At 43.4% G+C, this 16030-nt stretch overlaps 1 protein-coding gene across 2 annotated transcripts in view; it reads right to left on the minus strand.

Annotated features, from left to right (window-relative positions):
• The window catches only part of KSR1 (kinase suppressor of ras 1), a 204794-nt gene that overhangs the window by 47023 nt on the left and 141741 nt on the right, over nt 1-16030 (minus strand). The window contains exons 4-7 of one of the 2 annotated variants that reach the window (XM_083174169.1): nt 12438-12894; nt 8770-8774; nt 2799-2859; nt 1269-1352 (exon numbers count right to left, since the gene is read on the minus strand). In XM_083174169.1, the coding sequence (XP_083030295.1) occupies nt 1269-1352; nt 2799-2859; nt 8770-8774; nt 12438-12894 (607 nt within the window). Of the gene's footprint in view, nt 1-1268; nt 1353-2798; nt 2962-8769; nt 8775-12437; nt 12895-16030 lie in introns of those variants that run through there. The other variant, XM_083174168.1, reaches the window with a different exon arrangement.

Raw genomic sequence — 16030 nt, forward strand, 5'->3', positions numbered from 1 at the left:
CTGCTCTTCTCCAAACTGTTTGAGTGCCAACATTGCTGTGAGCGAGCCTCAAAATATATGTTAAAAATGCCAGCGCCGCTCACAGCGACTGTTCTTTTATTGGGTACAATATTTAATGAAGCTTCAATTAATTGAATTGGCTGTATTTGTATTTATTTATACTAAAAGAACAGTCGCTGTGAGCGATGCTGGCATTTTTAGTGGATATTTTAAAGATCGCTCACAGCAACATTGGCACTTGAAGGGTTAATACTCTACTACTTTATGCTGATATTCTGCTACTTTTGTGTTACTTTTAGCTCTACAAATCAAAGTGGCCTTTGGCACAATTTTAGAAAAAATTAGCAAGGACTCATCTGTATGTATAATCATATCCTAATATATTATTAACATTTTAACCCTTTGCGTGTCAACATGAGAGATGTGCAAAATATCCACTAAAAAACAAGGCGTTGCTCACATTTGTTATATAACTCCAAATAAAAAATGTTAGGTTACCATATATATATATATATATATATATATATATATATATATATATATACATATATATTTCCTACATAAGGTAAACATTACAGGCATAGGTGCCGATTCTGTTTGTGCTCAAGGGCCCGAGCACCCACGGAAATTGATGAGCACCCACGGGCCTGAGTTGCGCTGATGGGCCGCCATATTAACTTGCTAATTTGCAGCTTGCAGCAACCGCATCACCAGCCCTGCCGCCTGGCAAACAGTATGCTGGGAAGAGTGTATTCCGTCTGCTCTTTAATGACCCGGTGGCTGCCGCATAAAAGATGCTGCCCGGCACCATTAACAGAGCTGACAGAAGTATCTTCCCAGCATTCCTGTGCATGGGGGTACGTACAGTTATCATAGAGAAACAGCTGCAGGTCCACAAGTTATGTGTAAAAAGGGGAACACTGTTGCCGTAATTTGAATATTGGAGACCACTGTGCTGCATACTGGTATTAATTTTTTGGCCACGCCCCTTCCCCTTGAAGCCATTCCCCTATATATTTGGCTTGAGCACCCACCAGCAAAAACATAAATCAGCACCTATGATTACAGGTCATTATGATGAATACAATTGTTTGCCTAGCAATTTTCACACCTATTTTGAAAAATGAACTTGGCACTCAAAGGGTTAAATGCTGTCAGACTTTATGCTTACTACAGAATGGTCATACCTGCTACTGAATGTTACTCCAAAAGGACACACTTGACATCAAAACACAACAAAGAACATCAGGCAATTCGGTATAATTTACCTGCAGTGTTTACATTTGACTCCGAACATCATACTCTTTTGACAAACGTGACACATTTGAGATAACCAGGATTTAGTAGAAAATCTGTTAAAATAAACAGAAACCCACATGAATAATTTTAAAGTCCGTTCAAATAATGGGCCAGAGCACTAAGCTTCAAAAGTGATAAAACGTAGAGAAATAAACAACCAGCTCCGACCTGCTATGTAATTATATATTATTCAATTTTCATTAATAATAATTACTACTACTACCAGTTCAGACAATGGGGGAGATTCTCTAAACTAAAAATGCGGTAAAAACCCTGTTATCAGGTTTTTACCGCATTTTGGGAAGCTCTAAACATCCCCTGCCTGCTTACCGCGATGGGGGCATCGTCAGAAAAATCTGGCGATGCCCCAAAGAAGCCTATGGGCTTCTACCGCGACCCACCGCTGCCCCGCACCGACCCCCTCTCACCTGTGTTCGGGCAGCACAGAGATGTGCTGCCCGGACCTGTGACCTCCTCCTTCCTGCACTATGATCCTCTTCCGGGTGCAGGGAGGAGGAGAGCCCGGCGCAGCAGCAGCGCCGGGTAAGGGAGGGATGGAAGGGAGAGCCACCGGGACCCGATGGGACCCGCTGACTCACCACAAAAGGACAGCTCTTAACGCTGTCCTTTGCCATAATTATCGCATATGCGATAATTATGTATGCGATGAGCTGTTATAAAGACAAATAAATAAAAATTTTCATCTTAAGAAAAAAAATATATTTACAATTAACTTTCTTTTGACAGACTAATCTCATTTGTTATTTTTAGATCTATACTCCCTGGCTCACCGATTATGGTATCCGCTATCATGTGTGTCATGATAGTGAGTATCAGGATTTCGATACCAACTTCATTTGAAGTCAGAAGCCACAACAATCTCATTGCTTTGTGTACTTGTGTTGCCTTATGGAACAAAGCAATCCATGAAAGTGTATTCCACGAAAGGGGCCAAAATTACATTTCCCATTTAGGGTCTGGTTTTGATTTGTAATCCGATGACTAGTGATCTGCATATGAGTAAGACATGCTCTGTGAGTGTCCAGAACGGATCCTCCCATATCGCTCGCAGACCCATCCCCCCTTAGCTGCAGCTTTATTGACAAGCTGCAGCATTTGGCGGGACGACTCTGTTTGTAGGCCTGTTGGGCCCAGGGTCTGCGTCATCAGACACATACATCTTGGACACTATGGCCAGTATGAGTGCACTGAGGTTTTTATCCACAGCAGTATACTGCCATTGCTACCGTACCGGTGATGGTGATACCCTTATCATGGGTCATACATAGAAGAGTATCAGGGAAAGGGGACAAATTCCTACCCTCACTGCTATTTATCAAATATGCTGATTGACCAAAAAATGGTTGCATTTCTTTTAAGGACCACATTAAATACAATAAGAACATGTCCTGCATGTTAGACATATATGTTATTTTAAGCTCAATGGCAGATACAATATTTGTATTTTGTATAATTTCCAATTCATTGTGATATCTTACCTGTGAGTTACTGAAAGCCCTATATCTCTCCTTACCATCTGTGGTGACCCTTGAGGAATATCTGAAAAGATAAGACAAATGTTGCATACTGTATATCCAACAGTATTTTGGTACTTTAAATACTGGTAAAGTGCTCCATGTGAGAACCTTACTATTTATAGGGCAACAAATCGCTCAGGTAACAAGCATCACTAAGAGCAGCCCCAGCTAGAACGGATTAGAATAAAAATATTTGATCATCTATGTAAGAAATAACCCACAGATTTATAGGGTTAAATCTGTGAAGATGAATATAAGCTAAAACATCTAGAAATTAAAAATTGGTGGTTTTGCCTATAGCATCAATAACATTTCAGCCATCATGTTCGGGACGGGATGCGGTCATTGGGTCACCAGCAAGTAGGCTGACAAGCATTAGGTCAACATCACTAGGTCGACATGCAGGAAGATCGACATGACTTAAGGTCGACATGCAGGCAGTGCCGGTGCAATTCAGCGGAGCACCCCAGGCGGGGGCGACGCTTCGGTGCTCACCCGCCCCCCGGGCGCTGTACAGGGGGGGTGACGGTGATTGCCGCGGCGCCATTATCCAGGGCCGGGGGGGATTGGGTGATGTGGCGGCTGCCTCCTAGTCGCTCTTGGAGAGGGGTGCCACTCACCTCCATAGGGGGGGGGGGGGGGGAAGCAGGGACCTGGCAATCTGGCACCCTCCAGTGGCCTGCGCCCTAGGCAAATGCCTAGAGCTGCCTAGTGGTGGCGCCGGCCCTGCATGCACGAAGGCCAACATGGGTTAGGTCGACATGGGGAAGGTCGACAGTGAAAAGGTCAACATGTTTTTTTTTTTACTGTTTTTTGAGTCAACAGACGGTATTTCATGCCCTACCATCCATTAGTGCATGGTGGGAGAACAAAATAGTGTGGCGAGCGCATCGAGGCACTGTGTTCGAAGCATGGTGAGCGCAGCGAGTCATACGAGGGGATGCGGTGGTACGTTTCGGTGTTCATGTCGACACAACATGTGCCGCCAGGCGTTATTTTATGCCCAACCATCCACTAGGTCTTGGTGAGAGAATAAATAGAAGTGCCCGAAGCATGGCGAGCTCAGCGGGCCATGCGAGCGGACGTGGTGCAAAGTTTTAGTGTTTATGTTGACTGTGTCGACATTGTTTCGGACAAAAGTTAAAAATAAAACAAAAAACCATGTCGACCTTTTCACTGTCAACCTTACCCATGTCGACCTAATGATTCTGTCGATCTCATCACCCTGTTGACCTAACCCATGTCGGCCTTCAGTCATGTTGACCTTCCTGCATGTCAACCTAGTGCTCATAGACCTACTTGCTGATGACCCATACCCTCCAAGAATATACAAAATAAAGGAAACTCAGGCTAGAATGTGATTGGTTGCTTTGGGTAATACCTGCAATTTTCATTTTTAGAAGCTTTAGTATTTACAGACCTAATAATACATAAGCAGTGTCCCGCTGGGGGGAGGGGAGAGTTGGGAGTCCCCCCTGTCACTCGTGAATAGATTCCTGCAGCCTGAGGGCTGGGGGCATGGTCAGCAGCTCACAGAGTCACTAGCCATGCCCCACAGCAGTGAAAAGGGGGGCATGGCGTGGTGAAGGATCACGATTATATGCTGTGCCCCCTTTCCGATAGGCCACGCCCCCAACCTTTTTGGACGGGTGCCTCCGGCGCGTGGAGTGGTTCTCCTCCAGATTTTATAAAGTTGGGAGGTATGAAAAATCTGCCCCCAAATACTTAGAATTCTGAAGACTTTGAAGTTGCTCCTGACAGTTTTAAAGATTGACTTTATTTAAAATGATTTGGTCTTACCAATAGATAGTAAATATAAAAAGTAGAAAGTTTGATTACACTTTTCTTCAGTACAAATTTTGCTAGTTATATCCAGAGGAACTAAAACAATAATTAACCGGCTATTGCTGCTCAAGCATAATTTTCAATATCTGGATAGTTCAAGAACTTTTAATTGAAAACAGAATATTGTTTAAAATAGAAAACCAAAGTAAAAAACCCCACAGAAAATAATCTATAACAGTAACACAACAAAAGTCAGAAGATGCAATTAACAGAATACTTTTCCTTCATGTAGATGTAAGAAATATCATCCAGACAGACACATTTGGATTGCTTACCCAACCTAGAAAAAAAGACAGAGAAAAAAAGACTTCAGAGTACTGTAAAAGCATAAACCTGAAAGAAAGCAAGATATACCTGATTTTGGTTTATGAGATTCCTTATGTTTTGCATACACCCTACAATTATGTAACATAGCCCCCAATATCAATGATTAAGCCAGGTAATCGCAACCAGGGCAGCGGAGAGGGGGCAGGTACTAATTACCGGGGCTTGCTGGAGGGGCCCGGTAGGGGCCCTGGTCCGATCCCCCTTCCCCATCCCAGCATCAGCACACATACAGCATGTGCTGTGCTGACAGCAGGCTCAGCATGTGTGTCTCACTGACAGCGTGAGAACTCATTCTGAGCCTGCTGTCAGCACAGCACAGCTGAGTTTAGAGCTTTCTTTCACCTCCTCTAAACATTTTAAGCACAGAAGGTGGCCACACCTCCCACACATAGGCCACGCCCCCAGAATGTTTACCGGGGCCCGGCATTCCTCTCGGCTGCCCTGATTGCAGCATTGTTGGGGGAGTGGGAGGTTCGTTGCACAAGATGGGGAGGCTAAGTTGTTTGATCTAGATGACCCCCTGTTCTGTGATTATTGAAGCATATCAATGAGTCACAGGGGTGTGCTACCACGGACAAATTAATTAACAGTTTGGATATGTAAGGAGAGGAAAGGTTTGACCAACACTTTAACCTGATTTCAGCATGTAGGTGGGCAACCGGTCCCATGATATCGATAGGTGAGACATCATGGATGACATGATGCGGGGAAACCTTGACCCATGCCTGGACTCCATTTTTTGGAAGTGCAGGGGACAATGTCTGTTGACAACCATATTTCAAAGGGGACACATAACTTGAAAGATGAGATTCCCCCCTTTCAAATGAGAGCACTTGCATCGTTCTATGTGACACATTGGGGGCAAACAATCGTTTTACATGTCTGAGTGCTTTGACAGGACTTTGTGGACTCTCAGCCAGCTAACAAAACTTGTGGAAATATGAATAGGATCAGCCATCCACAGCGAAGGGTTTAATAAACAAACATATAATAAACAAATAGCTGCATGCCCACTTCTAAAGGTGCTCACAGACGCTACAATTGTACTGTGCTATGCGTTTTTGACTGTACAATGGTTCTATACAATTTTTCTTCCAGCTTGCTATGAGATGTGCACTTGGATGCATGTGATGAACCCATGTTTGTAATGTTAAATTTCAGATGTAGTCTAAAAAGTATGTGCAGCACGTACTTTTTTAGACATACAATATCGGGCTCCCGGGAACATCAACACCATCCAATAATTGTACATAAGATGCAATTTGTGCTTAAAAAGTACAAAACGCATTCGATAATTGATGCGTCTGTGGGCACCTTTAGGGTATTATACACAAAGCTCGCCAGAAGCATATAAATCTTTGAATTGTCTCTCCATACTGTAACATTGAGATTTCTCTTCACTGGTACTAATGAAAAACAAGCCCAGGCCATTATCACTCCTCCACAGTTCGGACATAAGGCACTTTCCCAGCATCACCCAAATCCATCTTTCTACAAGATGGTAAAGTGGTATTTGTAATTCCAAAAAATGCATATCTTTGGCGTAAGAGTCCTCTGGCAATATGCGTTCTACCACTGCAGCCAAGGTTTACCATTGTGCATGAAGATCGGAGGCTTGTGTGCACAGGTCAGATATGGATGAAGTCATCCACAAAGCGCATAATAAACAGTTCTTATGGAAATTGGTAGAGAGTGCTACAACCAGGGCAGATCCTCTTTATGTTCTATTTGTACTTGTGTGACCTACTGCTTCATGGCTCTGCTGCTTTTACTCCTAGACCATGGTTTGCCATAACATCACTTTGTGGACCAGTGCAGCTGTACTGTATAGATATAATTGATCAAGAAACAATCATTTTCACTTCAGTTTTATGAAATTTAGCGTTTTGAGTTCAATAATAAAATGATTAATTATTAGTAAAGGGACCCATGCGTATGCTGGGTCACCTCAGTTTGGCCCCCACTCGTCCCATATCCTGACCATCTATCTGCTGCTCTGCTCCTGCTTTGCCCCTCTCTCTCTGCTGCTCTGTACCATTCTGCCCCCCGCTCCAAACTTCCTCCACCACATACCCCATTCTCCACATCCATCTTCTACAGTGGGCAGTGGGCAACCAGACACTAATGCATGTAGGGGATGGGGCAGACCTTACATCCTCCCCAAAAATCTATCATCAATAATACAGCCTTATGCAACAAGCCTTATGTAATAAATACCTTAAATATTAATAATGTGCATAGGTTGATTATCCTGTGACATTAGCTATGCAGTGATCAATCAGAAGCAGTCAATACAATCTACAGCTATATTACATCCTGTAGTCTGTAGTATGATTCAAGAGTTTCTCAGGACCACAGCATGTGGTGGTTAGTACAGTACATGTGGCATTCATACTTCCTATAATAAGATTCATATGTATCTACTCAGGAAATGCTTTACTACATGCAGACTTATACAACTGATGAAAATAGAACAAACGGAGCTAGGAAAAGATACATATCAGACATCTTGTGTTTTCATTGGAACCAACAAAATGGGACAAGCAGTTTGCATGGGGTAATACAAATTGCTTCATCATTTGTTAACAACTGATCAAAGACCATTTCCTGCACAAGGCACTTTCCAAAGACACACAACCCGAATGTTTTATACAGAGCGTGTTATAGTTTGTGTCTCATTGACTTGCATAGATCAGTAGTGGGTATCCGCTCTACCTCTTTCCCCTGCTACAGTAAATAATGAAGTCCAGTTCAAAGACTTACAGTGCTGCATATACTGAGTTGAGATGATAGATACAGACAGAGCTGGACATACACTAAGTACATGCTCCAGAACTTCATGTGTGCAAGTACTAACAAGACAGACATATTTATTTCAATCATATCTCCACTTGCAACTGAATGGGCATAACTGGGCTAAAATAGGCATTCGCACATAAGCAAATGAAGCCTCTTACACAGGGTGGGTGCAAGTAATGTTGAAGACTAGTTGCAAACCAAGCATATAGAGGAGTCCAAACCACAGAAAATTCAGTTTTCTGAGGCTTGGCCGCTTATTTCATATGCATCAAGCCTTGGCACGAGATAGATGCCATAGCTTGGATGCGGTGGGCAATGCCATCTTTACATTGTGTGTGTCCTACAAAAGCTTCTTTCATATTTCCTTGCTGAGAGTACCACTACAGCATGTGCATCACTGGGACTAAATAGAACTCTAGGGGTGAAATGTAATAGGATGACATACCTCCCAACAGTCCCGATTTTATCGGGACAGTCCGGATTGTCAGGGCCTGTCCCGATGTCCCACCCGCGGGCGGCAGTGTCCCGCGGAGTGGGGGGGCTGTTGGGAGTCCCCCCTGTCGGCTGCTAAGCAGCGGGGAATAGACGCTGTGCGCATGCGCACAGCGTCTATTCCTGCAGCCCAGGGGCTGGGGGCATGGCTAGAGGCTCACAGAGCCTCTGGGTCATGCCCCCATAGCGGCAAAATGGGGGCGTGGCCTCACGGGGAAGCCGCGAGTATAGGCCACGCCCCCGAAATTAGGCCACGCCCCCTAAAATTTGGCACGCCTCCGGCGCAAAGGAGCAGCGTCCCGCATCAGCGAGGACAAAAGTTGGGAGGTATGGGATGAGAGATTTAGAAAGTGAGAGATTTGGTAAGAAATCTCCAGTTTTTTTAAAGTGGCAATCATTGACACAGCAAAATCACACTGGTTTTGCTGTGTCAATGATTGCCACTTTAAAAAAACTGGAGATTTCTTACCAAATCTCTCACTTTCTGAATCTCTCATCCTATTACATTTCACCCCTGGTCATAAACCCGAAAGTCCTATCATCGCAAAGGACAGCTATTACTGCACGCGATGAGTGGCAGAATGCGTTGCATGCATATGCCATGCTTGATGCATCCCGCCTCGGATAGGGACAACATATCGTATCATATCAGATATACCTCCAAATCTTCACCAGTCCCATAGTGATGTGATATATATGGAGCTGGGTGGGCTGCGCATTAAGTAATTAGCTTGTGATACAAGAATATGGTGAGTATGATATACAGTATGTGCAAAGAATACAGATGTGTCCTCAAACATCTTTATAGTGTTATCTTTGTAGTCATGCAAAACAGTCTGGCGTGCCAGATCTTGTGAGACTCTGCTAGTGTCTGACATCTTTATTTTTTCTATGAATAGGCTTCTTAGTCCCAATGCAATGTGATTGTGGTGCACGAGGAGACTGTGATTAATTTAATATGTGACGTGTGTATATCTGTGTGTGACAGACTATAAATCTGCATACAAAGTGCTACAATGACCCGGCAACAGCTTTTTTCCATGTCACGTTCCTTTGTGCGTCAAATAACATACTCAGTCACACACAGATATACACATGTCCAGGATCAAATTAACCAGCAGCCTCATGGTGTGTCGTAGATTCAAACCCAGTGTGACCAAGATACATTTTTAAAAAAAATTCCCAACCCTATTGGTGCTGAAAAGAACATGGCGACGTCCTCACACCAGGCATCTCCGGGTCTTTGGTGTATTTAGGCTAGATGTAGTGTTCACTTTAGGCTGTTTTAGCCGGCCTGATTTTTAAAGGGCAAAACGCGCCCTGCCCCTTTAGGGGCACCCTGCTGATAAAGCCAGGCCACCCGTCGCCACTGTCCAAAGCGCCCAGGGGAAGTCTAGCACCAATATAATTATTGAATCGCCGCGTAGACCAGAACTCACTAGGTGGTTGCTTCAGGCGGCCTACGAAGTCTTGCGCCCGCCCCTAGCATGCATACATACACATGCTTTTGGCCTGGCACTGCTAGTAATTCATTGGGCACACCCACTGTTTTGCAGGCATGCCCATGAAACGCCCAGGTTCCACTCCCACACACCTACTCCCTGTCAATCAGGCTGCAACCTTCTTACAAACAACAAAATTTGCCGGGCCTCGCGCATGTGCATTCCGGCCAATGCGCATCTGCAGTAGCACAATATCGGCCAGTTCCCGAATTCGGACCTGACCGAATAGATTAGTATATTGTTAATGTTATTCGCTTCAACTGTCATTGGTGTTAATGTTATATAAAATATACATACACACACAGTGTAAGGGTACACAGAACTAAACAGAGCACAGAAGAACTAAAACAGAGCACAATTAACAATTAGCAGCATAATTCTTATGGTGTGTACACACGGTGAGATTCCCTTGCTATCCGAATTAATATTTGAGTGCTATACAATCTTTGCTATCTCTGTACTTTTTACATACAATTCATACAATCTGCACTATATAGTCATAGCTGCCCTGTCTATCTGGGTTTCGATCTGTGCTGTCACGGGAGCGCGCATCGGGATCGCAAGGTAAAAAACCTGTGCGATCTGCATACGATCTGTTTGCGATTTTGACTATATAGTCAAAATCTTATGCTGGATTGTACCGTGTGTACACAGCATTAGAATACAGTTAAGATATAGGGAAGTGAATGAGAAGAGATGCTGGTATAGATTGTAGGTGAGTACGAGAGCTGTAGTTGAAATGCAAGAAGAGTGCTGTGAGAACAGGAGGGAAGAGGGCCCTGCTCCAAGGAGTTTACCATCTAGAGGTAGGGGGAGACAGACAGGTAACATGAAGTGCAGGTAAAGAGACCTGAAGGAAAGACGTCAGCATGGCAGGGATGGTCAGGACATGAGGCAGCAGGTAGAGAGAGCGGACAAAGTAGTCCTCCCCCTCCTCCTATCATCCTCTCCCCCCTCTGCCTGCACCCTTGACCCCTAACAGCCCTGCACTGTGGCCCATGCCACAACACTCCCTGCTAGGGGGCAGAAAGCATGCAGAATGAATAGGTATAGCACAGGATCAAGGAACCATGGCTCTGGTAAAAATTGTGTAGTTCAGAAAGATAGGGTGTGGTATAGCACACCGACAGTCGGGATTCCGACAGTCATTAGGCCGATGTCAGAATCCCAACTGCCCGGACTCAGACAGCGGGGGGGAGGGCAATGAAACACCTTGCGGGCTTGCTACGCTCGCCACGCTGCGGGCACATTGGCTCACTGGCCCCCACGAGGAAGAATAGCCAGCAGCCGTCGGGATTCCAACATCTGTGTAATGACTGTCGGAATCCCGACTGTCAGTCATCCGGCACTCGAAAGATAGTGTCAAAACAGAGAAATGAAAAATAAATCCAGAGTTATGGTGTGTACACACGGTAGATGTGCCTTAAGATCCTATCCACGATCTGATCAGATAGGATCGTGGATAGGATCTTAAAGCACATCCGATTTGCATCCTATCTTGACTACATAGTGCAGATCTGCACTATATAGACAAGGCAGCCAAGACTTTCTGGCTTCCGATACGTGAACGCGCATCGGGATCGGATCGGGATCGCAAGGGTTAAAACCCTTGCGATCTGCATCCGATGCCGATCCGATGTTGACTATATCGTCAACATCGGAAAGGAAATCGGACCGTGTGTACAAAGCATTAGGGTAAGTAGTGTGAGAGGGACATAAACAGTGCAGAGAGAACTGATGTGAAATCTGGCACACTGAAATGGATACAGAGAAATTGTGACTAGTGATATTACAGTAGGTTGAACAGGAAGCAATGGCTATGAGCATAGGTCTTAGAGACCTGCAGGCCTGGAGCCCAGTGAGGGGTGTCCAGGCTGTGCATTCAGTATGTGTTGGAGGTGGTGAAGTCCTTAGCTCACTGTTGAATGTTAATAGCAGTCTGTTTGGGGAATTTTATAAGTTAGATGGCGTCCGTTATTGGCCCAAAATGCATGTTGCGCTCGCCGAGCGAGGGGTTTGTCCCTCCGTGCAGCTTGAGTGCACACCCAGGTATACGCCCAGTTTTCTAGCCTCTCCCCTAAAATCGCCCACATCACTCCCACTGTCAACGTGCGATTGCGGATAGGATTGTTCGCTCGGGACAGTCCGTTCCTCAGCGGTATGCTGATGCCGCACATGCTCATAGCGAATGACACGCATGTGCAGTAGAAAAAAACCTCCGGAACGTGCGAACACGGTCCGCCAGCACCAACCAGAATAACCCCCTTTATCTCTGCCCAATCAGCTCCTGACTGTTAAGTTACAGGCTGGGTTTAAAAAGGGACAGTTAGGAGCTGATTGGCCAGTGATAAGGTACCAGGCACTTCTATCACTTCTTCATACATCTACCCCTGAGCTTGGGGAGCAGAGGGGACAGAGAGAAGGAAAGGAGAGTGACAGGGCAAGAGAACAAGGAAGACAGCATAACAGAAAGGGAGAAAGGGAAAGTGGTTATGGAGAAAAAGTTTGTATTGAGAGAAAAGATTCAAGAAATACTGAAAATGGAGGAAAATAAAACAAAAATGTAGCACTTAAATAAGAAATGATGCAACCTAATGAAATACTGGGGAAAAAAATTAAAATAAAGTTCACTTACTTTAAAGGAGGAACTTCATCTATTCTATTCCCGAGCTGTGATTCATGAGACTTGCTCCTTTTGAGTGTTGAAAAGTTGGGAAGCAACTGCTGGAAAACCTTACGGCTGGGTGGTGGTGGTGTCCGAGGAGGCTTCAACTTCATGTTTCTCTTTGACATTGGAGTGGTGGGAGGGGTAATTGTAATCCCATGGGGAGTCCGCAAAGTTATCCTATTGCTTGGTGTGGACGAACTAAAGGGATCCTGGAAGCTCTCTGGATAAATATAAAGTCCATGTGATTCAGAAACAGGAATGGCAGACACTGATATGGATCGAGGCTGGTGGCTGCTGGCCTTTGGAAGTTGAGTGTTTAAAGTCCAAACCGTCCCCACCGAAGATGATAGGTCAGAAGGAATATGGGAAGAACTTTCTTTCCGGGTTTCAAGAGGATTCCACAATGCATCCTTTGTGTCCCCACCTAGACCAAGCAAATACTGTGAATGCTAACAAATCTCATAAACCTCAATAAAACCAATATAAAAAAATATATAAAAAAATCCATCAAATAACACCCTCATGCTCTTGTACCTTGGCAGGAGCTACATAGTATTCAATGATTGCAGGCAGTGTCTGGGAGAGGTTATATTTCACAATGCAGAACAACAGTTAAGCATTTGTAAATACAACTTGTCACTTTTGCCAACAGATCACAAAAACAGTGATACTGCTTTCACATTGCAGAAAAGGGTATTGACCCTGTATTCTTAAATGGGACTTTAAAACGGGTCTGAACCTTAAGACCTTTCACATTGCAGGGGAAAACCATTTTAAAAAGCATTTAATACCATTCACACATTCAACCCGTTTAACCCCCAAGGGACACGTTTCAAGCCATAGAAATAGAGCCATTCACACTGCCTAAAAAACGGCTTTGAAACGTGTAGGACTTTAAACGTGTTGAAATACCAGTTAACTTTAACTGGTAAAGCAACTCTGGCACTTTCACACTGCAGCCTTAAACGTTTTAAAATGGGGAAAAAAAACAGCAATACAGGTCGAGTATCCCGTATCCGAATATCCGTTATCCGAATTATTCCGAAATACGGACATTCCAGAAAGTGAAAAAAATATTTTTTTTTTGCTAAAAACTCACTGGGGACATTTGTAACAGCATCACTGGGGACATGATATGTAACTGGCACTATATATGTGCAAGACAATGATTGCTTGGCATTCAAATTCAGTGCTGAGATAGTACACACATTTTGTTTCACGTTTTGAAACCTTGTTTTTTGAACAATTAAAATATATTTGTGTGTATTTTATGTGGTAATAAAATATATTTGTGTGTATATTATGTGTTGATACAGCATAAATGCAAGATACTTCAAAATACATCATTGAAATATTAAAATATTCCGAAATACGGAATAATCCGTTATCCAAAATTCTCCTGGTCCCGAGCATTTTGGATAAGGGATACTCAACCTGTATACCGTTTTAAAAGTGCAGTGTGAAAGGGGTATCAGAAAACAGTCAGTTTGTAAACATAAAATTTACTGGGCACTATTTAAGACCTAAGGTGGTCATTCTTAATCTTAAATCAAAATTCTTACAATTAGAACATAATCTGGTAGAAGGAAGGAAAGAAAAAATAGAAATCAAGAAAACAAAAATGAAACAAAAATTCTCAAACAAAGCATATTAAGTATAATGAATACACATCATACAAAGGCAGTACTGTGATTGAATCCTTTACAATAACATCCTATTGCAGATGTGCTAAACTCACAACCAAATGCATGATCCAGCCTGTACTGTGCTACAACATTGTGGTCTACAGATCTGTGGGCCCGATTTAGAGGTGGACACACATCACTTATACAACGGCTTTGTGAAAATATGCAATAGCCAAAAGGAGGTGTCCTGTGTTAAACATCTAACGGTCTGTTATGGTCAGGATGGGGGGGAGGGGTTGTCCTTAACTGCTTGCATAGTAATGGGGTTATCAAAACTTCAGATAATATTAAGCATGCATTTGGGATTCTGAACCCTGTTTCGCATGCATTTGGGATTCTGAACCCTGTTTCTTTGTAATGGCATGCCTTATCTTCTCAGTTTTCTTCTCATCCCCCTCTGATTGTTTTGATCATATTAAATCCCTCTTATAAACATCTGGTTGAAGGAGACTGATTTCTAGGATGTACTTCTATCTACTTACTGAAAGGTCAGACTCTGCACTGATGTCGCACTGACTAAAATGGGGGGTGAAGGCTTCAGTCCACTGGGAGAACAAGGATTGGTCTTTGATGTTCGGCAGCCCCCTGTCCCCCCACTTAGGCAGTGTGATTTCAACAGATTGTGTTTTATATAGTGCATAGAGCTTAGCTGGCCCTCATCATTCTAGTATATTTGGGTCTGGGGTCTCAAACAGATGTCCTAAGTGTACTATAAAACAGTGCTCGTTTTGGCACATCCTCTGGCAATGTTCTGCTGTCCATACACTTTTAGATTAGGTCACCAATTGTATCATGTAGAATGGGGGGGTAACATTCCTCTTCTATCTTCCAGAAAATGTTTGATTTTTCTGTTTGCATCTCTGTGACAGGGTCCAATGCCTCATTGGTCACTATATACTTAATGATTTGATCCTGGCTAAGGTCCCACACTCGGATGGCCTGTATCAGCTCTGCATTTGCTGAGTAGTGTTGGCCAATGAAAGAAGTGGTGGGATACAAAACATTTATACTAAGTGTAATTGCTTACTTAAATATGAACTTATATGGGTTCTTGGATTGCTTCCATTCATTGTGTTGCTAGGTGGTGTGGGGATTCATATGGACCCCTGTGACATTCGGCTACTACATTTTTTTAAAGACTCATGTCAACCATGTGACAGTTGACCACGCTCCCGCTGCTCTAATGCTGGCATCTAGCTTGCATTACTGATGTTCTAGACATGGTTACGTTTCTTTGGGCATCTAAATAGACAGGTTCGACTAAGGGTGGTTGACCATAATAGGGTCGATTTAGACACATTCGATTACAAAGTGAGACATATATAGTGAAAGGACAGCAACTGAATTCTCTTAATAATGCATTTGTAGTAATAGAGTTCTGTGAAGAACATACATATTACTGATGTTCTGGGAGTAGAGAGAGTGTCCAATCAAATGTAAGCCACTCCTATGTTCAAATTGCAAAATGCTATGTAGTCAGATATGGTTTTGAAGCTTTTAGAGTACAATACATACAGTACAGTATGTATAGTACATATAATTGTCTTTTTCTCTGAGAAATGTGTATACGAAGAACAAAGGTGCCAGCATCTACCTAAAGTTAAAATAGTAGTTTCCACTGAGAATTCAAATTATTCACTTCTGAGATTGGATTTGACAGATGTTTTCCTGTTGCTGAAACTAGTATTAAGAATAAGGCTGATGAGGGTAAGAATCTCTGACACAGCTACCAGGGTTGGACATGGGAAGGACCCGGGTAACAAGGTAATGGGAAGGACCCGGCTAAGCAAATTACCTGGGTTATGCCAAGGGTTTAGGTAGAAAAGGGCTATAAAATATGTTACAAATAAAACTAGTACAGAAGGCAAAAGACTT

This window comes from Crinia signifera, chromosome 2, assembly GCF_055691185.1.
Source record: "Crinia signifera chromosome 2, ASM5569118v1, whole genome shotgun sequence".
NCBI lineage: Eukaryota > Metazoa > Chordata > Amphibia > Anura > Myobatrachidae > Crinia > Crinia signifera.